The 22,118-nt window shown below is 38.5% G+C and overlaps 1 protein-coding gene across 3 annotated transcripts in view; it reads left to right on the forward strand.

Annotated features, from left to right (window-relative positions):
* The first annotated feature begins 9,172 nt into the window (after nt 1–9,172).
* Nucleotides 9,173–22,118, forward strand: part of ATRNL1 (attractin like 1) — a 789,076-nt gene continuing 776,130 nt past the window's right edge. For all 3 annotated transcript variants that reach the window (XM_058697871.1, XM_058697872.1, XM_058697873.1), the window contains exon 1: nt 9,173–9,613. In XM_058697871.1, the coding sequence (XP_058553854.1) occupies nt 9,300–9,613 (314 nt within the window). In that variant the 5' untranslated portion in view covers nt 9,173–9,299. The remainder of the gene's footprint in view (nt 9,614–22,118) is intronic.

Consider the following 22,118-nt stretch of genomic DNA (forward strand, 5'->3'; position numbering starts at 1 on the left):
CAACTGGTAACGGGCATCAAGGTGCAGAGGAATTACTAAGCTTGCTCTGTGGCTCCTACTTGGTCCTAGCATCACAGGACCCTACTTGGTCCTACAGCAGTGTTCTTCAGGAACAGGTACCATCAAATAGAAGCAGGTACCGTCAAGTAGAGCTTCACAGTTTGAAAAATAACTTTAACATTTACCTCATATGGAATTATAATTCTTCCCCCAACATTTGTGGGGGGGGGGACAATTCTTGCTATTTTACAAAAGAAGGAACCGAGGGTGAGTGAGGCATATATTGTTTAGTTGTGGAGACTGGGTCTCCTGGCTCTGTGTCCTGTTCTGCTGGGACTGTCTTGTACTACCTTCCTAAACAAAAAGACTGTGTCCAGTGAGAAAGAACATGGCCATAAAGTATTTTAAAAAATGTCTGCTATCAAGTGGTTTAGATAATTTAATAAACAAAACTCTTGCACATGCTTTCTAGTTGTGGATATAACATTCTTGCTGTTTACTGAAGAACCAGCTTTCCTAGAAAAACATATGTCCTCTTCATGTGCAGAAAGACTTTCAGACTACATTCTAATTTAAGAAATGGAAAACTTGGGGGTCTTGCTTAAAATCAGTGATGTTCATGTTGACTTTTTTTCATTTCATTTAAAATTTCACATCAGCTTCGCAGAGGGACATGGGAGAGGGACTTACAATAAGAAGAATCGTAAGGCTGGTTTTAATTTACTTGTGTACATTTTCAAAATGACTGTGCCTGGAGTCTTCCCAGACTGATGTTTTTAATAAGTAGAATGTCATGTTATCGGGATTTGTGGGGCCTGGCTATCATTTGTCAGATATTTTTCTTTTTTTATATGTGTGCTGTTGTGCAATTCTTTGTCTCTGAGCTCTATTCAGGAAGCCCTAGCTGCATCCTGGTGGCCTCGTCTCTCCTGATCAGACGGTTCATAATTCTCTTTCATGCTCTTTTCCTTGTAAACATAAACATATTTTCCTGTGTCAGGACCCCAAGCAGCTTTCTAAAAAGCTAGTATGTTATTCTTATGAATTGTTTATTTTGCTTGGGAGCTTTTGTTTTTTGAGTACTTCCTGTTTTTCTTACTGTGACTTACTTTTTCTTCAAACAGAGGGAACATGAAACAAACCTTAACTTCACTAAAGGTTTAGAGAAATTCTATCTGGTTTATCTATCTGGGCGATGCCTTAGGAGTGTGATTATAGCAGCTGTATTTTTTCACAACTAGAAGAATCCTTTCTGCTACTCACAAACACATGTACCTCTCTATGTTCAATGACACTTTTTTTGGGTACATGACCCCATTTAAAGTTGGTTTGTTTGGATGTACGATGCATGCTACAGCATAGTACAGTGATTACTAATATTAGAGTCATCTTGAGACAGTAGACTTATCTATTGGGGAAAAATCATGACTTCTGAAAATAAGAGTGTGATATTTTCTTTTTTGTTACCTGATTCAAATTGGACTTTTGTTCATTTTTATTGACGGAACTGTATTTTAAAAAGAGTTTTGTTCTCTCTTCTCATGAAGGAAAATGACAGCTAATGATTTCCTTGGTATAGAGTAGAGAAAAGGTCCCTGATCTTTTTATCTTCTAGATGCCCTCATTCCTTTCAATGATACCCCAGTGAGGAGAGGATAGGGAGCCTAATCGGTGTCTTGCAACAGGTTGGAGAGTTCCAAACGTAGGCATCCCTTCATGACACAGGTTGCCATGCCTTCAGTCATGGGCCATGCCTTTCTTTCCTTTGTTTTCTTCTTTCTTACATTCTCCTCCCATTCAGTACATCAAATTCTTACATTTCCATTTTCAAGAGGACTTTTGCTCCTGGCTTGGCTTGTCTAATGGCATTTTTTTAAAAACTATGCCTATTTCCTTTTTAGCTTTTTCTCCATACTCAGGCAGGAACTTTATTCAGCCAGCTAACGGATATTAATTGATAATTTTTATATTGCAGACTCCGAGCTTTCAATGTATACCTTTAGCTCTGCTAGTAAACTTTCATTTGGTTCCAAGTTTTGGGTCCAGGGTTCATTTTTTGGCTGTCTGTCCTTTGTTTGGGTTAGATTTGCTTCTGCTGTCACTAACTTGTGTGATGTTGGGCAAGTCACTTTACAGAGCTTTGGAAGACCTTCCTGGAGCTAAGCACGGATGATAAATTAACCTCTATATGTCTCCTATTAGCCTGAACTATGGGGTATAGGACAAATAAAACTAGAAAAATGCACTGCATTTCAGAAGAGCTAGGGTTTTAGACTCAGCTCTACCACTGTGTGAGTTTGGATAAGACACTTCAATTTTCTGGATACCTGCATCTCATTTGTAAAATGGACTAGATCCATCTTCAAAATAATAAGGCTCTCTAATAGCTCTGCCTGTTTCTTTGTGTTTTTGTATTTGTGTGTTGTAGCAGCCTAAATCTCTTTCAATAATCCTTCCTCTCACATAGAATTAGAATTAATTCTAAGAGTAATTTTTGATGAACATTAAATATGAAAATTTGTATAGTGCTTTGCCATTTATCATGTCCTTTCATAGTTTCTTTTTAGACCCTCATCTGCACTCTGAAATGGACACTGATGGGTACTTCGATTTTCCCATGTTATAGGTGGGGAAACTGAGGCATAGAGGTTAATGGGTAATGCAGGAGTAATCAGTATATAGGAAGCAGAATTAGAAATGAAACCCAGGTTCTTGTCTTAGGCCATATGCTATCTTTGAGATTTTTTTATGAACCCACATTTTAACTTATTATTTTTTTAGAAGTAAATTTTAATTTTCAAAGAGTACTAAAAGCCTTTTAATAAAATGTTTCATCTCTTGCCCCTGTTCCTTATTTCCTGAGACAAAGCAGCATTCACTCATCAGTGTAGTATACTTACAGTACTATTTCTAGATTTATTAATTTTGGACATGGAATTATTTCTTATTAAGTCATTAAGGATTTAGCCCTACCCATCTTTACCCTTCTCCCACCTTTTTAATATAGACATATTATACATTCTTGGCAAATCAATAGTGTTTATATAATTATGACTATGTAAATATTATTTACTGATAAACTATCTTGTACAGGTTTCCTTTTTTTCCTTAGTTGACAATTGCTTCATTTTGTTCATTTACTTGGTTTTCTGTGTGCTTATTCCATTTTTCTCCCAAATACTCCAAGATCCATCACATATTACTAGTGTTTTTTCCAAGAGCTCAAACAATTCCAAGCAGTCACATCTATTATTTTCCTAGATACCTCCCTCCCCAGCCCTCTGTTTCAGGTTGGACTGGTTGCTCTGTTGGCTTGGGGCACAGCTGCCATTCATTCCAGGATGACTCCTTACAATTCTCTTATGTTCAGTCTCTTCTCCTTTTACACCATTCTCCAGGAATTTTCTAAAGAAGGGTACCCTACAAGATATATTTTACAAGGCTCTGCATGTCTGAAAATGTCTTCGTCCTTATACTTGATCTATAATTTGGCTGGGTATAGAATTCTAGGTTGACAGTAATTTCCCTTCTATCTCTACTTACTTTTAGCATCTAGTTTTGCTGTTGAGAATTTCAATGCTATTCTTACTTTCAATCCATTGCCTTTGGCTTTTTTTTCCTTTTTTTTCATTTGTAAGTCTTTTAAATTCAATGTTTTAGGCTACAGTGGGTTTTTCATATAGAGGTTAAGTTCAGTTCTGGGAAATCTTATGTTGAAGAAGTTGATACAAACAAATTTTATCTTCGGGTGCCTGGGTGGCTCAGTGGTTAAGCGTCCAACTTTGGCTCAGGTCATGATCTCATGGTTTATGAGTTTGAGCCCCGTGTCAGGTTCTGTGCTGACAGCTCAGAGCCTGGAGCCTGCTTCAGGTTCTGTGTCTCCCTCTCTCTCTGCCCCTCCCCCATTCACACTCTGTCTCTCTCTCCTTCAAAAATAAACATTAAAAAAAATAAAAAAAAATTTTATCTTCTACAAGGAGTTGTGCATTAATGTACTATCACATTAATAAATGTACAGTATTATAAATTCCTAATTAAAGATAGTGTCTGTTGAGCATTATCATTAATGAATCCCCTTTTCCCTTAGTTTTTTCCTCCTTGATAAGAAGAGAAACTTTGTCTTTTTATTCTAATTTCTAGGAGATTTCCTAGACTTTATTTTCCAAGATTTTTATTGCATTTTAATTTTTTTGAATATTTTGTTCTGGAATGTCCTTTTGCTTATTAAAGAGGATCCAGTTCTGATTTTATGATTGCACAAATCTTCCCTTATCATTTGACTGTGTTCCTTTAATTTCCTTTTCTATTTGTTTTGGTTTCTATCTTTTATGTCTAATGAATTCTTACTGTCTGTATTTAAGAGAGAGCCATGAAAAATTGACTCTTCATTGGCTGGGGACCATTTGGTTTAGAGATCCCAAATTAAAGTATATTTTCTCTAGGACTATTCAGTTTCTGCAGATAAATATCTTTCAATTTTCTGCCTGGGGGTTATTCCATTGTTCTGAGAACAGGTAGGAAAAGGTGGTAGGGAAATCCACTATTCATTGTACAGATTTCACCTAATTTCTCCATTTTCATCTGTGTACCTCACTCTCTCCTTCCATTAAGGCTGGTGCTCTAAGTCTAGATCCTCTGAGATTCACTTTCTTAAGAGATTTAACTCCCTGTCAGGGTTGGGTCTGGGAATGTCTTTGGCAGCTTGGGGTGAGGAAGGGGACCATGGGTCCTTATATTGTCCTCAACTATTCTCCGTGTTTTCATCCTTGAGCCCCACCCCACCTCGACCTTCCATAGTACTACTTGTCTATGAGTCCTGGGCTCTCCAGGCTTATTTTTATTTTTATTTTATTTTTGTTATTTATCTCAGTAAGTATAAATGTTATAGTTATCACTTCTCCATTCCCTTTCCTCTTTCCAATGCATGACATTTCCAAATGCATCGACATGTCAACTAATTGGTTCTTCTCTCATTTTCTCTGTTATTGAGTTTATACCTTTAAAATTCTTTAAAAAACTTTTTTTCTTGTCAAGTTGGTAGAGTTTGGAGCAGAGATAAATCCACATTCTTAGTCTACTATGTTTAACAGGAAGTCCTAGCCCTTATTTTTATTGAATTAAATTTCATGAAAGGCAAATTTGTGCAACTGACTACTGGCATTAAACTTTTTTGGGGGCAATAAGTCTGAATATTGAGGATGAAATTTGGAGTATGTTCATTTTATTTCCTAGTTAAAAAAATGTATCAGCCCAGCATTGTCAATTTAGATTCTTTGGAATTATTTCCTTGGATTTACTTATAACAATATGTTTGAAATGTGTTAAGTAGAAAAAATTGGCAGGATCAGAGTGTATGTGTGTGTTTGCAAGTGTGACAGCAAAAGAAACTGACAGAATCCAAGAAAAAAAGCCGAGTGTTAGATTTTGGTGGGGATGAGGGTGGGTTTGTGGCACATAGTCACGCAAATATTTTTAATACCATCAATACTTTTTTAGTGAGTACCTGAAGTTGATTTTTCCTTTACTGTCTAGGGCCACAGACCACGCATGCTCTATCAGTGTCTTAAAAATACTGTTCCAATTACATTAAGGATCCCTTTGAGCAAATGCACTTCTGCCTCTTGAGGCTAGGCTATCTTGATGTAGCTCTCATTATCTTGGCTGCCTTCAGAAGCCTCGTATGGGCCAAACGGTGAACAATAGAGATCATTCTTTCGTCAAGCAACCGAGAAGGGGCTGCTTTGGTTCATTAGTCCAAATAGGATCTTTCACTTTTTGAGTCGCAATCAAAAGATCAGTGGAACTGTCATTTCTCTTGTTCTTAAAAAATCGTTTGAATTTCTTTCAGTTTAGCAGCGTGAAATCTTAGCTTTTTGCCCATCACCTTATGGTACTATTGTTAAATAGTATGAATGGAAATGACACACATTCCCCAAATATCTAAAGGTCCTGGTATAAGGTTAATTGTGGAGAAAACAAATATATTTTTCTTATCTTTTCCCTTGGAGAAATTGTAATAGATAATTCCAATCTTAACAGTTTCATCCTACTTCAGTAAAACTGATTTTCCCTCCACTACCTCTTTGGAGGAAATTTTCACCTTTCTGCTGGATTTATGACTGCAATTACCAATACCATGAATTATTATAGTGTCGGATAGCACTACCAGGATGCTGACTCTACTCTTTTAGAAAAAAGATGTAACATCGTGTTGGAATTTTAAAATTTCTTGATCACAGAAGACCCTGAAACATTAGTCTAGATTCTAGGCAAGCTTTATCACTGACTTTTTGTGTGACTGTTGTAAATCATTTAAGTATTCTGTGTCTGTTATTTGTAAAATATGTGACCCTCCCCTGTATAAGGAACTCCTAATCTACTGAGCCTAAAAGATAACAGATAAGCTTGTCCAGGGGTAGACCTCATGGTTTATTCATCTTTGTTTTCTTTTCCTTAAATTCATAGTAGTTACTCGGTAAATGTTGACAAAAACAGCATGAAAGGGGAAAAAAAAAAGGATATAGGGCAAGTGGTGATCCTGTGAGATCCTTGTGACAGTAATTTTATATAGATTTAGTATATTCAGCTTGATTCTAAAGGCAAAGTTGAGAGGAAGCCTGTGGGGCTGAAGGTTCTTCAGTGTTAACATGAGGTACTGAGATGATTACAGTGGTTACAAGATTAAAAGATACATATTTTTAATGGGCAAATCCTTTGCTCGAATATAGGCCACAGTCAGTATGTGGCTGAGCAGTGATGTCTCTTGTTAAAGGGGCTCTCCAGTGTACCTTTTCAATTACCTTCGCACTCACTGACTGTTTTAAGAACTTGGCCACCTTCCACATTTCTGAAAGCTACTCTACATTAGCTGTGAGAAGGACGTGGCTCCCTTTAAACTTTGGCTGGCATGAGAGAAGAATGGAGAAGGCAGCAGAGATTGTTCATGTATGGCCACTACTAGAAAGAGTTCTGGATTTTACAGTCATGGAATTTAAAAGGTGTGATCGAGAGGATATCCTCCTTTCAAATTTTTTTTTTTTCCAGAATGTTCTCCTCCCCTTCTGCCTTCATTTCAAGTAGTCTCTAAGGAGCATCCTGATATAGAAAAGATGTGAAAGGAAGAAGGGGCTGTCCTCGTTTTCAGGTTTGAGGATGACATTTCTAGTACTGATATTATGGGGGAATTGTGATTTGTCTGTTGCATTAATGAAAGTCATGGTTTTCCTTTTTTCCTTTAAGAGAGCCACCTTTTTCTGGACCTTTGTTTTCCCTTCTTAAGTCACTGCTGAGGCATTTGTAAACCAAGCCAACACTAGCATTTTATTCACCAAAGTAGAACAAAGCATTTGCTAATAGAAATAGCCCGGTAACTAGTGGAAAAAAGACACAGGACTGATGGAAATCAGAGGCCTTGCATTTAAAGCTCCATTCATTACTTACCCCCAACCTGCCATTGACAAATCTTTCAACCTTTCTGAGTCTCTCTATCCTCATCCGCAAAATGGGGTTAATGGAGGATTTCCTCTGCGCAGTGGGGATAAAAGATTAAAAGAGATGATGTGGGTACATTACGCCCGAAATAAACATGAGTTGAATTTTAACAATATGACTGTGTGGTTCCAAACTAAAACTTTTTCTCCTTTTGCTGTCAGAAATGCCTTTGGTAGATTTCAAATTCTTTTTCATACTGTCTACTCTTCGTTGGTGGGGATCCCGTTTCATTGCTTGTAACTCGAGTATACATGGCTGCAATTTTGGGTTCGGCTTCCTTTCTCAAGGGTTTGAAATAGGCTGTTTAGAGAAGGCACGAAAGTACAAAGCAAAAATTTCAGCATACGCTATCAAATCTTGGAAAGTCACCTAAACGAGGAAAGACGGTCGCTGAGAGAGGAAAACGGCTCTTTTCTGGGCATCATCTCTTCCCTTCTGAAGGGGGAGGGGGGGGGAAGCCCCGATGTTGCAATATTTTTCAAGGCACAGTATTGTCCCAGATGGAGGAGGAAACACTGACAAGCAGAAAAGGAGATACCTGGGGTTCCGAGGCAGCACGGGGCAGGGGTGGCGCGCCCAGGACTCAGAGCCTCGCCGCTCTTTGTTGGGGGCGGGGGAGTCACCGTGTCCGTGGAAGAAATGGCTCCCCCTCTGAGAAGTCCCTCCGCGGCAGCGGCTCCGCGACCCTCGCCGGCCCCTAGCCCCCGCCCCTCCCAGTTCCTGCGGACCCCACAGCGCGTGGGACTGCGGTGCCTTTAAGCCTTCTGCCTGCTGCACATGCTCAGCTCTTTGTGTGTTGTTGGGAGTTTTTCTAAGAAAAAAAGAAGAAATAGGCAGGAGGATGGGCGGAGGAAGGGGAAACGCGGGGGGAAGAGCGCTGCACTTTTGCAGCTGTAGCCGGCCGACGGGAAGGGCTTCTTTTTGCTGAAGCTGCGAAGCCGGCCGAGCTGCTTTTTCGTTCCTGGGGCTCAGGGCGCGCGTGGCGCGAGTGGGGCCGGGTACACCCCCCCCCCCCGGCTCCCCCAGCGCACGGAGGGGAAGGGCACGCGGGCCGCACCTGGGGGGGCCAGTCTCCCCGCAGCTCGCGGGCCGCGCCGGGTGGGCGCGCGCGGGGGAGTCCCCGGTCCCTGTCAGGGCGGGGCGAGACCACAGCTCTGGGTCCGTGGGGGGGGGGGGAGCGTGGGCACGCGCGAGCGGGGGCGGGCGGTCCAACGCACCGCGGGCTCCAGCCGCAGCCCCGGTGGCCTGCTGACGGCACGGGGGGAGAAGATGGCTGCTGGGGGGCCGCCGGCCGCCGGCCCGGCGGTGCGGCGCTGAGCCCCGCTGCCCGGATCCCCCTCCCGCGTTGGGCGCGCCCACCTCGGGGCTCCCGCGGGCCCCCGCCCTACCCGGCGCGCGGGGCTGGAGCCGAGGCAGTTGGCGCGAGCCGCGGGCGAGGCGGGGCCGCGCGCGGGGTCCCCTCCCCCTCCCGCAGGTCCCCTCCGGAGCGCTCCTCGCCGCCCGCGCCGCCCGCTCTCCGCCTCCGGCCCGGCCCGGGGCGCGGCGGCAGTGGGCTTGGCTCGCCGAGGACAAGGTCAGGAGACCGAGAGGCGATGCTCCAGTGCGACTGGAGGGAGCCGAACGGAGGCGACAGCGACTGGCATCTGTCCCTCCTGACCGGGGAGCGGGACTGGGGCAGGCGCCGGTGAGGGGGAGGAGGAGAAGCGGCGGCGGCGGCGGCGCGGTTTTCTCCGGCCGGATTTCCCCTCCTGGAGCATCGCTGTCCGCGCCCGCGAGCGCAGCCCCGCCGGGCAGGGGCCCCGGGGAAGATGGAGCCGGGGGGCCGGGCCCGCATTGGCCCCCCGCAGCCGGCGGCCCCGGGGCTGTGGAGGGCTCGGCCGGCGGGCGGCGGCGGCGGCGGCGGCGGCGGTGGTGGTGGTGGCGCCTCCTCCTGGCTGCTGGACGGGAACAGCTGGCTGCTGTGCTATGGCTTCCTCTACCTGGCCCTCTACGCGCAGGTGTCCCAGTCCAAGCCGTGCGAGAGGACCGGCTCCTGCTTCTCGGGCCGCTGTGTCAACTCCACCTGCCTCTGCGACCCGGGCTGGGTGGGGGACCAGTGCCAGCACTGCCAGGGCAGGTTCAAGTAAGTGCCTTCGCCGGACTCCGCATCTCAGCCCTGCCCCGCACCGGTCGCGCCCCCTCCCATCCTTCGCCCCCCTCCCCGTGTTCTCAGGCGGCCTCGGGTCCCCCGGCTGGGCGCCACCCGCGGCGCGCGCCGCGAGCGGGGTCCTCGCCTCCCTCTGCAGCCCTGGAGCCCTCGGGGCGCTGGGCTCCGCGCGGAGCCCCGACCTCTGGGCACTCGAAGCTGTCTCCGTGGTCCAGATGTCCGCAGCGACTTCTGGTCCCCTGCTCATCAGCATTTCCGTACTCAGTTATGGTGCCAAACACCGTTTTGTTAGGTCACTAGTTTTTAATGGAAAAATGTGCAAGTAACTCCTGAAATACTTGGACGATGCAAAACAATCAATCAATGCAGAAATGTAAAGGTTAAAAGTTATGGTCTACCAGTACGTCCCTCTACTCCCATCCTACTGCTCTCTCTAGAGGTAACCGTTGATAACATTTTAGTTTATTTAGTAATAAAGAGTTTATCATGGGGTTACTCTGTGCCAAACACTGTTAAGCGCCTGACGTGGATTATCTCGTTTGTTCCTCACAACAACTCTGTGAGTTGCTAGAATTATTATGCCGGATTCACAGAGATAACTGGAGGCAACGGGTTTAAGTAATTTGCCCGGGATTGCACAGTAGTAAGGGCCGAATTATGATTCCGAATCAGCTAGTTTAACTCTAGAATGTTCACTTATAGCCAATATATTATGTTGAATTTGCTAGGACAGTTTTAATTGAGAATACAAGAGTGACTTTGGGTTACATAAAATGGGAAATATCTGGACTCTTTAATACAGGGAAGGTAATGGATTTTTCCAACTGTTTGTTTCACTATCAGCTGTCCTGTGAGAGCATCATCGTCTTTTTTCCTGAAGCTCAAGGACCTAAGGAGTTTGCGTTACAATAGTAAAGACACATTCCCCCTATTGGTGGATAAATTTTACGTTCCTGCCTGATAGGGAAAGAAATGGGTGAGTGCGGGGGAGTAGCAAGATACTTGAGGCCATTAGGGTAACCACCTGACAATCTGCAGGTAACAGGCATTAAGTAAGGCAACTTCTTAGACTTAGATGGTTACTGTGAAGTTTGCTGGCTGTTTTGTGGCTCTGAAATAACACTGTGTAGATTACTGATACTTATTGTCAGGATGATAGCAAAATCTAAGTGAAATGTCTCCGTCTCTAAGGCAGAGCTAGGAATATTGTCCACCTTTTTAATGTGTTATAGGAAAATGCCCTGGGAGTTTTGTTTTATTTTATTTTATTAGGAAAATGTCCTGGGAGTTTTAAATATAGCATATTTTCCTTTTTTTTTTTTTTTAACTGTTGCTAGTTAAAACAGTGTTCCTTAAAGCTCTTGTGAAACTATTTTTTTTTTAAAGGACACTTTAATTTTAGGTAGATCCTATTATTTAAATTTACAGCAGGCTTTTGGAAGTGAAATCTCAAAATGAATCTTTATGACATTCATTTGTGGCAATAGGTTGAAATGTTTTCTCACTTCTTACTTTCACAAATTAGTATAATAGTATAGTTTTGTTTGGTACTTTTTTAATTGGGAAGAGGTGCTAATTAAAAGTTTTAAAAAGTGTTTCAAGATAAGGAAAGATGTCTTATTGAATTGTGCTTGTTCATAATGTATTTTTTTTTTTTTAACTTAAGTGTTTTTAAACTTGGGCTATGACAATTTCAGCCAGCCTTTATATCACCAAGAATCTTGAACATATAAACTGGCAGCAAAAAATGAAAAAAGCTGCATCAATTTTTTACATCTTTCTATTAATAGATAGGAAGATTGCTTGATTCATATGTGATTTAGGGATTTTGGCCTTTGGGTGGATTTGCTCCATTTACCTAAAGAGGACAAAGATTGCTGTAGTGCTGAGAAGCTTCTGTATACATTTTATAGTAGTGGAACTTGTTAATCAGCTAGGTCTGTAGCCTGTAACCTTGCTAGCAGATGTCCCAGTTAGTAGGCAAGGTCACAGATCAAGTTAAACCAGCTTAAATAACGTGGGGAGATGATGTTCACAAACATCATATGTTAGTGAGTAAGGAATAGTTTCTTTAATACAGTTAATTAACAAACCCTGAACTAATCATTGAATATAAATAAATTCTTTGGAAGTCGTTATATGATTCATTGTACTGTAGTGGTAAGTACTTTTTCATTTCTCTGTGGAATACAAGCTATTAATTAGATAAATACAACTGGCACTACTCTGTGTTTTATGTATACTCTTAGGGGTAAAACGTGGTAGTTAATGTTAAAGGGAAGAATCAATTTAGAAGACGGGAATTCTTCCTGGTGGAGTATATGCTAAGCTAAGAAAGGTTTGTTTGAAGTTTGGTGGCTTATTCAGCATTTGAAGTAATAATGTAGTGGGAAAGACTTTAACTGGAAATTCTCACTTCATTAATTATCTTGAAAATCTTTTACTAAACTGAAGGATAGCAACCTAGAAAACATATCAAAAATGATCAATCTTGGTAAGCAGGTGTCAAAATTAATTGGCTGGTTTCATGATAACTTAGGTGTTTTTTTTTTTTTTTTTTTTTCTTACTGTAGGGATTTTACTGAGAATGAGAGTATTCCTCAAATGGTTCTTTAGAATGAAAGATTAATGTTGGGGGAGGGGGTGGAGTGCAGAAGCAAGTGTATCAAAAGTGCTACTTTAGTTCTTTAAGCATTGATTGTAGTCTTTTATCTGTTTCCATTTGAATAGAATAAAACAGAATTACAAGCGATTTCTCACATAGGTATAATGAAATGAATACTGATCTTTGACTAAAGCTAGGCTGAAATGTTTAGGACTGAGAATCAGGACAGTGCCAATTTGAAACATAAGGATATGATATATGCTAATTTGAGTAATAGTTACTTGAGTAGCTTAGTAGAACATTAGTTCAGAAAACAATTTGCTGCAAACTTTACCAAAATGAATGGCATTCTCTTTTAGAAACCAGTTCTTTGGAATTATTTCTGTAGAATAGCTGAGATTTATATTTATATAAATTTATATTTTGTGATCAGACCTGGACATTTTCTTGTTAATGTGACTTAGGGGCCTATGACTTCTAATTTCTATATAAAACCTAAATTAATGCTCTGAGATTGGAAAATATTTCATTATATTAAGAACAATTTCTAAATGTAAATTTATTAAAACACATTTATTGGGTATTTTTCTAAAATCTATTACATCTTATATGTTTAATGTGTACATATTTATAGAAAATTTTTATTTATTTTGAGAAAGGGAGGGAGACAGAGTGAGCGAGGGGAAGGGACAGAGAGAGAGAGAGGGGGAGAGAGAGAGAGAGAGAGAGAGAGAGAGAGAGAGAGAGAGAGAGAATCCCAAGCAGGCTCTGTGCTGTCAGTGCAGAGCCCGACATGGGGCTCCATCTCACGAATTGTGAGATCATTACCTGAGTTGAAATCAAGATTTGGATGCTTAACTGACTGAGCCACCCAGGTGCCCACTGTACATAGATTTTTTTTTTTAAACTCTTAGGTTAGTCAAATGTGGATACTGAAATTCTCATATTTATAGTAGAAGTATTCTATTTCTGGTGACAGCAAAATGAAGATATACTGTTAAGAATTTCTTTGCTGTTATGAACAGAAAGGGGCAGGGTTAATTATGTAAATATGTTTTCTTAACTACTTTTATTTTATTTTATTTTTTTTTTTTTCAACGTTTTTTATTTTTATTTTTGGGACAGAGAGAGACAGAGCATGAACGGGGGAGGGGCAGAGAGAGAGGGAGACACAGAATCGGAAACAGGCTCCAGGCTCCGAGCCATCAGCCCAGAGCCTGACGCGGGGCTCGAACTCACGGGCCGCGAGATCGTGACCTGGCTGAAGTCGGACGCTTAACCGACTGCGCCACCCAGGCGCCCCTCTTAACTACTTTTAAACACATATTTGGAATCTTTTTTATTAATAGTAGAGAAACTGTCAGTAACGCTGAAGGTGCACCCAATACTCTCTGACCTCTTTCTCCCTCCTTCTTTCCTTTCCTTCCTTCCTTTAGTTTTTTAATGCTTTCACCCATACGTTTTTTTAAAATTTTTATTTAAGTTGCAGTTAATTACCATACAGTGTAATAATAGTTTCAGGTATACAATATAGTGATTCAACACTTCATACAACACCCAGTGCACATTGCAGTAAGTGTACTTCTTAATTCCCAGCCCAACCCCCCTTCCTTTCTGGTAACAGTCTTTATTTTATTTTATTTTATTTTATTTTATTTTATTTTATTTTATTTATTTTTTTTAACGTTTATTTATTTTTGAGACAGAGAGAGACAAAGCATGAACAGGGGAGGGTCAGAGAGAGGGAGACACAGAATCTGAAACAGGCTCCAGGCTCTGAGCTGTCAGCACAGAGCCCGACGCAGGGCTCGAACTCATGGACCGCGAGATCGTAACCTGGGCTGAAGTCGGCTGCTTAACCGACTGAGCCACCCAGGCGCCCCAACAGTCTTCTTTATTTTAAACTAAGATTATAATATGTAATTTATATACATGGGTTCTTTATATTATTAAAACATACAGTTACACAGTATAAATTTAAAACAGTCTAAATAGAATATTTCTAAGATCCTAAATTGATAAAGTAAGTTATTTGTAGTAGCATGGTTTTCAAGACCACCTGTCTGCAGATTTGACTCTGCTCCTGTTTTTTTTTTTTTTTTTTTTTTTTTTTCTTTTTTTCTGTACTTGTCTTTATTCTCTTTCCTGTCTGGTCTTTGGTTGGCTGATTACTAGACATCTTTCAAATCTTAGCTTACATTAGTACCTGAAGGAGGCTTTTCTGACTTGTCAAACTGTGCCCCCTTATTATACACTCTTACAGCAGTCTTTTTCCTTATTTAATTGGAATTATAAGTTTTTCCATTATTTTAAGACCTTTATTGAGGTATAGTTGACATGCAATAAATTATAAAATTTAAAAAGTTTTGTCTCTGAAACTATCACCATAATCATAATCATAAAAATATCCATCACACCCAAAAGTTCCATGTGCCCCTTCGTAATCCTTCTCTCTCCTTCCTGCTGCTTCTCCCTATCCCTAGGCAATTACTGAGCTGCTTTCTGTCACTATAGACTTGATGGATTTTTTAGAATTTTATATAAGTGAAGTTATACATTGTGTATTATTCCTTTTTGTCTGGCTTCATTCACACAGCTTATTTATTTTGAGATTCATTAATGGTGTATCAGAAGTTTATTCCTTTTAATTGCTGAGTAGTACTCCGATGTATGGATATACCACAATTTGTTTTTCACCCACAGAAGGGCGTGTAGGTTGTTTCTAGTTTTTGGCTATTCTGTATAAAGTTGGTATAATCTTTTATGCAGAAGTCTTTATACGGACATATGCTTTCATTGGTCTTGGGTAAACACTGAAGAATGGAATGACCGGTTCACATAGCAGATACATGTTTACCTTTTCTACAAACTGACAAACTGTTTTCCAGAGTGGTTCTATTATTTACATTCCTACCAGCAGTGTAGGAATCTTCTATTTAATTCACATTCTCACCAACACTTGGTGTGGTCAGTCTTTTAAATTTTGGCAGTTCTAATTTGTATGTAGTGATATGTCATTGTGGTTTAATTTGCATTTTTCTAATGACTAATGGTGTTGAGCATCTTGTCATGTGCTTACTTGCCATCTGTATATCTTCTTTGGAGAGGTATCTGTTCAAAACTTGCACATTTAAAAACATTTTTGTTACTGATTTTTATGAGTTTTTTTCACATTCTGGATATTAGTTCCATATCAGATACATCATTTGCAAATGTTTTTTTTCTTGGCTGGGGCTTGTCTTTTTATTCTCTGAACAGAGAATTTGTTTTCAAAGAACAAAAGTGTTAACCATTTTTTAAAAAAATGTTAACTTATTTTTGAGGGGGAAGAGAGGGAGAGGGAGAGAGAAAAAGAGAGAAAACACAAGTGGGGGAGGAGAGACACAATCTGAAGCAGGCTCCAGGCTCTGAGCTGTTAGTGCGGAGCGTGATGAGGGGCTCAAACCCACGAGCCATGAGATCATGACCTCAGCCAAAGTCAGATGCTTAACTGACTGAGCCACCCAGGTGCTCCAAAGAACACAAGCTTTAAATTTGATAAATTCATTTCTTTCTTTTAGGCGTTACATTTTTGGTGTTATATCTACGAGACCTTTGCCTAGCTTATAATTCCTCTTGAATTTTTTTCTAGAAGTTTTGTAGTTTTAGACTTTACATTTATAGTTTGAGTTAATTTCTGCATATGGTGAGAGGTGGGGATCTCAATTCTTTCTTTCTTTCTTTTTTTACATATAGAAATTCAGTTGTTCCGGGACCATTTTAAGAAGACTATCCTTTCTCTGATAAGTAGCTTTATATCTTGGCCAAAACCAGTTGTTCATATATTTGTGTGTTTATTTGTGGATTCTACTCTGTTCCATTGATCTCTTTGTCTGTTTGTATGTCAAGACAATGATATCTTGGTTATTGTAGCTTTATAAGTCTTGAACTCAGCAAATATTAAGTCCTTCAATTTTGTCCTTTTTTCAATTATTTTGGCTATTCCAGGTTCTTTTAATTTCCTTATGAATTTCAGAATCATCTTGCTAATTTCTCCAAAAAAGTCTGCAGAGATTTTACTTGGGATTGTGTTGAAGTTATAGACCAGTTTGGGGGGACAATTGACCTCTTATTAATATTTTTTCTGACTCATGAACATGGTATATCTCTCCTTTTATTTAGGTCTTCTTTAATCTCTCAGCAAAATTTAAAAATTTTTACTGAACAGTTCTTACAACACTTGTCAGTTTTTCTGTAAATATTTCACATTTTTGGATGCTGTTATAAACTATAATATTTTTACTTTTAATTTCTGATTGTTGCTATTATATGGAAATACAACTGGTTTTTAAAAAAAAATTTTTTTTTTAACATTTATTTTTGAGACAGAGAGAGACAGAGCATGAATGGGGAGGGTCAGAGAGAGGGAGACACAGAATCTGAAACAGGCTCCAGGCTCTGAGCTGTCAGCCCAGAGCCCGACGCGGGGCTCGAACCCACGGACTGTGAGATCATGACCTGAGCCGAAGTCGGACGCTTAACCGACTGAGCCACCCAGGCGCCCCACAACTGGTTTTTCTAAAGTTAATCTTGTGTCTTTCATTCTTACTAAGCTCATTAGTTGTAGTAGATGTCTATAGATTCCTTATGATGTTTTGAATAGATGATTATGTTGTTTGCAAATAAAGATACCTTTACTCCTTTGTTTGCAATCTGGATGCCTTTTATTTTCTTGCCTTATTTCACTGCCTAGAATCTCCATTGCAGTGATCTATACATGTGATGGCAGGGGTCAACTGTATGTCATTCTTGATTTAGGGGGACAATATTTAATCTGTAACCATTAATATGATGTTATCTGTGAATTTTTTGTAAATCTCTTTTATTGCATTGAGGATGCTTTTTTCTGTTCCTAGTTTGCTGAGAGTTTTTATTGGGATGGATATTGGATTGTGTTGAATACTTTTTCTGCATCTACTGAGGTGATCATATCATTTTTCTATTTGTTGGTATTATGAATTATATTGCTTTCATTTGATGTTGCCTTCATTTGATTTAACATACATAACTACAAGTTCAATTTAAGTAATATATGTATATATATGACTGTGTAACTAGCATTTGTTAAGATTTATTTTCCAGAATATTGTCCATCATGGTAAACATTCCTTGTGCATGTGAAAAGAATGTGTATGATGGGTGGAACGTTCTATACATTTCAGGAGATTGAGTTGATTCACAGTTTTGTTCAAGTTTTCTGAAACCTTTGATTTTCTGCCTATTTCTATCAGTTATTGGGAGAGTGGTATTAAAATCTTCAGTTATAATTTTGCATTTATCTTTTTTACCCCTGTAGTCTTACCTGTTTTGCCTCATGTATTTTGAAGCTCTGTTATTAAGTGCATAGAATTCCTTTTGATAAATTGACCCCTTTTTCATTATGAGATGACTGTTGAAAAGATGATCCTTTTTTCATTGATGCCTTTGTTAAAAATCAATTGGGTATCTCTATGTCTGTATCTGTTTCTTGACTATGTTCTGTTCCTTTGATCCATGTGTATGTGTCCTTTTGAGAGTCTCTCTCTTTTTTTGACTATTGTTGCTTTACAGTAATTCTTGAAATTAGATAGTGAGATTCCTATAACTTTTTATTTTTGAAAACTTATCTAGCTTTTTCAGTTATTTGCTTTTCCACATATTAGAATCAGTTTGTCAATTCAAAAAAAAAATCCTACTGAGTGGGATTTTGTTGACTTGGGATCATTTTGGGAAGAACTGACATCTAAACAATACTGGCTTCTCCAGTCCACCAACATGATATATTTCTTCATTTATTTAGGTGTTCATTTATTTCTTGCATCACTGTTTTGTAGTTATTAGGTATAGATCCTACATGTATTTTGTTAGATTTATACCCAAATAGTTTGTGTTCTTTGATGCTATTGTAATTGATGTTATTTCTTTCAGTTTGTTTCCATTTGATCATTTTTATTATGTGGGAATACAATTGAGTTTTTAAAATTTTATTTAAATTCAAGTTAGTTAACATACAGTATAATATTGGTTTCAGTAGTAGGAACCAGTGATTCATCACTTACATTTAACACCCATTGTTTATCCCAACAAGTGCCCTCCTTAATGCCCATCACCCATTTAGCCATCCCCCCACTCAACATCCCTCCAGCAACCCTCAGTTTGTTTCTCTGTATTTAAGGGTCTCTTATGGTTTGCCTCCCTCTCTGTTTTTATCTTATTTTTCCTTCTCTTCCCCTATGTTCATCTGTGTTTCTTAAATTCCACATATGAGTGAAATCATATGATAGTTGTCTTTCTCTGCCTGACTTATTTCACTTAGCATAATACACTCTAGTTTGATCCATGTTGTTGCAAATGGCAGGATTTCATTCTTTTTGATTGCCGAGTAGTATTCCATAGTGTATGTGTACACACACATATATGCATACATACATACATACATACCATATCTTCTTTATTCATTCATCGATTGATGGACATTGGGCGTTTTCTATAATTTGGCTGTTTTGTAAATGTTTATTTATTTTTTGAGAGAGAGAATGAGAGGCAGAGGCAGAGAAAGAGAGAGGGAGACAGAGGATCTGAAGTGGGCAAAGTACTGACAGCAGAGAGCCTGATGCTGGGCTTGAACTCATGAACTGAGATCATGACCTGAGCCGAAGTTGGACGCTTAACTGACTGAGCCACCCAGGTGTCCCAATTTGGCTATTGTTGATAGCACTGGTATAAACATTGGGGTTCATGTGCCCCTTTGAATTAGCATTTTTCTATCCTTTGTGTAAATATCTAGTAGTGCAATTGCTAGTCCTTAGTGTATTTCTATTTTTAATTTTTTGAGAAATCTCCATACTGTTTTCTGGAGTGGCTGCACCAGTTTGCATTCCCACCAACAGTACAAAAGGACTCCTTTTTCTCTGCATCCTTGCCAACACCTGTTTTTTCCTGAATTGTTAATTTTAGCCGTTCTGACAGGTGTGAGGTGGTATCTCATTGTGGTTTTGATTTGTGTGTCTCTGATGATGAATGATGTTGACTTTGTATCCTGCAATGTTGCTAAACCCACTTAGTTTTAGTAGCTTTTCTTATATAGATTCCTTGGAATTTTCTACATAGACAATTAGGTTATCTGTGCATGGAGACCATTTTACTTCTTCCTTTATATAAATATAATTTATGGGATAAACCCCACTTGGTCACAATATATTGTAATTTTTGTATATTGGTGTATTTGATTTGCTGTTTTGTTGAGGATTTTTGCTTCTGTATTCTCAAAAGATACTTCTTTGTAATTTTCTTTAATGGCTTTTCTTATGATAATGGTAGCCCTATAAAATGAATTAGAAATTGCCCCCTCTTCTGTTTTCTGGAAGAATTTATGTAGGACTGGTATTACTTTTTTCTCAAATGTTGGTAAAATTCATCAGTGATGCCAGCTGGACCTGAGATTTTCTGTGGAAAGGCTTGCAACTATGATTTCAATTTTTTAAAAAGTTTATTTATTGATTTTTGAGAGAGAGAGAAGGGGGGAGGGACAGAGAGGGAGAGAGAATCCCAAGAAGGTTCAGCACTATCAGTCCAGAGCCTGTCTTCGGGCTTGAATTCGTGAACTGTCAGATCATGACCTGAGATGAAATCAAGAGTCGGATGCTTAACCGACTGAGCCACCCAGGCACCCCTGAATTGAGATTTTAAAATAGATGTAGGGACATTCATTTCATTGATTTCTTTTTGAATTAGTTTTAGTAGGTTGTCTTAGATTGACCATTTCATCTAAGTTTTCAAATTTGTGGGCTTAAAATTGTGTATAATACTCCCTTATTATCCTTTTAGAGTCTGTGGAGTCTTTAGTAATATTTCTTCTATTTCTTATACTGGTAGTTTACATTTTCTTTTTTCTTGCTTAGTCTGTCTATATAATTATTGATATTAATGATCTTTTCAAAGAATATGTTTGGTTTCATTGATTTCCACTATTTTTTTCTTTTGTTGTTTTCAGTTTCATTGAATGCTGCTTCCTTTGGTTTTAATTTGCTTTTCTTATTCTAATTTCCTAAGATGAAAAGCTTAGATTGTTAATTTGAAAGGTTTTTTCCCTTTCTAATAAAAGCATTTTGATGCTATATGTGTTCTTCTAAGCACTGCTTTAGCTGCATCTCACATATTGTTATGTAGTGCTTTCGTTTTTATTCAGTTCAATATATTTTCCAGTTTTCCTTTAGACATCTTTTTTGGCTTATGTGAGCAATTTTTTAAATTTTCAGATATTTGAGGATTTATCAAAAGTTTTTCTGTTATTTATTTCTAGTTAAATTCCATTATGTTCAAAGAACATACCTTGTATGATATCAGTCCTTATAAATTTGTTAAGACTTGTGTCTGGAAAAAATATGGTGTATTGTGAATATTAATATGTGCAGTTGAAAATAATTCTCTTGAGTGGAATGTTATAGAAATGTCAGTTGGGTCAAGTTGGTTGTTGATATTGTTTAGACATGTATATCCTTCCTAGATATTCTGTCTGGTTCTGTTGGTCACTGAAAGAAGACTGTTGAAGTCTCCAACTGTAATTATGGATCTGTTTCCTTTCACTTCTGTTAGTTTTGTTTTTGTTTTGAAGCTTTTTTGGTGGGTGCATATACAATTAGAACTGCTATGTTTTTTTGGTGAACTGATCCATTCATCATAGTATCATTTCCTGCCTCTTTGGTAATTGTTTCTGCTTTGAAGTCTACTTGATATTAATAGCCACTCTATTTTATATATATATATATATATATATTATATATATATAATATATATATAATATGTATGTTATATATATATAAATTATATATATAATATGTATGTTATATATATAAATAATATATATATAATATGTATGTTATATATATAAATAATATATATATAATATGTATGTTATATATATATAAATAATATATATATATAATATGTATGTTATATATATATAAATAATATATATATATATAATATGTATGTTATATATATATAAATAATATATATAATATATATGTTATATATATATATATATAAATAATATATATATATTTCAATCCAAATAATCACTTTTTATGTCTTTGTATTGTTTTTCAGTGGTTATGCTAGTATGCTAGTGACTACAATATGCATACCTACCTTTTTGTAATCTATCCAGAGTTAGAATTATTTTACTTCAGGTAAAATTAAGTTTTAGAACCATGTTTGTCCACTTATCCATCCCCACTCACCTTTGCTATAATTGTCATATACATCAAATGTGCTTGTATGGCAAACCTCATTAGATAAAATTGTAAATTTTGCTTTCAGCAATATACATATTATAAAGAACTTGAGGGGAAATGTTGTCCTTTATATTTTCTTGGATATCTGCTCGCTCTTTTGCTTTTTGCTTATCTCTAGATAGAAATTTCCTCTTAGGGTCATTTTCCTTTAGTATGAACCACTTTTCTTTTCTTTTCTTTTCTCTTCTCTTTTTCTTTTTCTTTTTTTTTTTTTTTTTGTCTTGTTTGTATTTCTCTTCAAACATGACTGTTGCTGATGTATTTTCTTAAAAATTTTTTTGGCCTAAAATAATACCTTTATATTGACCTCTTTTGTGAGGGATGTTTTTGCAGGTATAGAATTCTAGGTGGTCAGTTCTTTCCTTTCAGCATTTTATTTTTTATTTATTTTAAAGATTTTTTATTTTTAAGTAATGTCTACAGCTAACATGGGGCTCAAACTCACCACCCCGAGATCAAGAGTTGCACGCTCTACTGACTGAGCCAGCCAAGCGCCCCTCTTTAAATACGTTGCTCAATTCTTTTCTGGCCTTCCATGTTTTCTGGTGGGAAGTCTGCAGTG

This window comes from Neofelis nebulosa, chromosome 13, assembly GCF_028018385.1.
Source record: "Neofelis nebulosa isolate mNeoNeb1 chromosome 13, mNeoNeb1.pri, whole genome shotgun sequence".
NCBI classification, from domain to species: domain Eukaryota; kingdom Metazoa; phylum Chordata; class Mammalia; order Carnivora; family Felidae; genus Neofelis; species Neofelis nebulosa.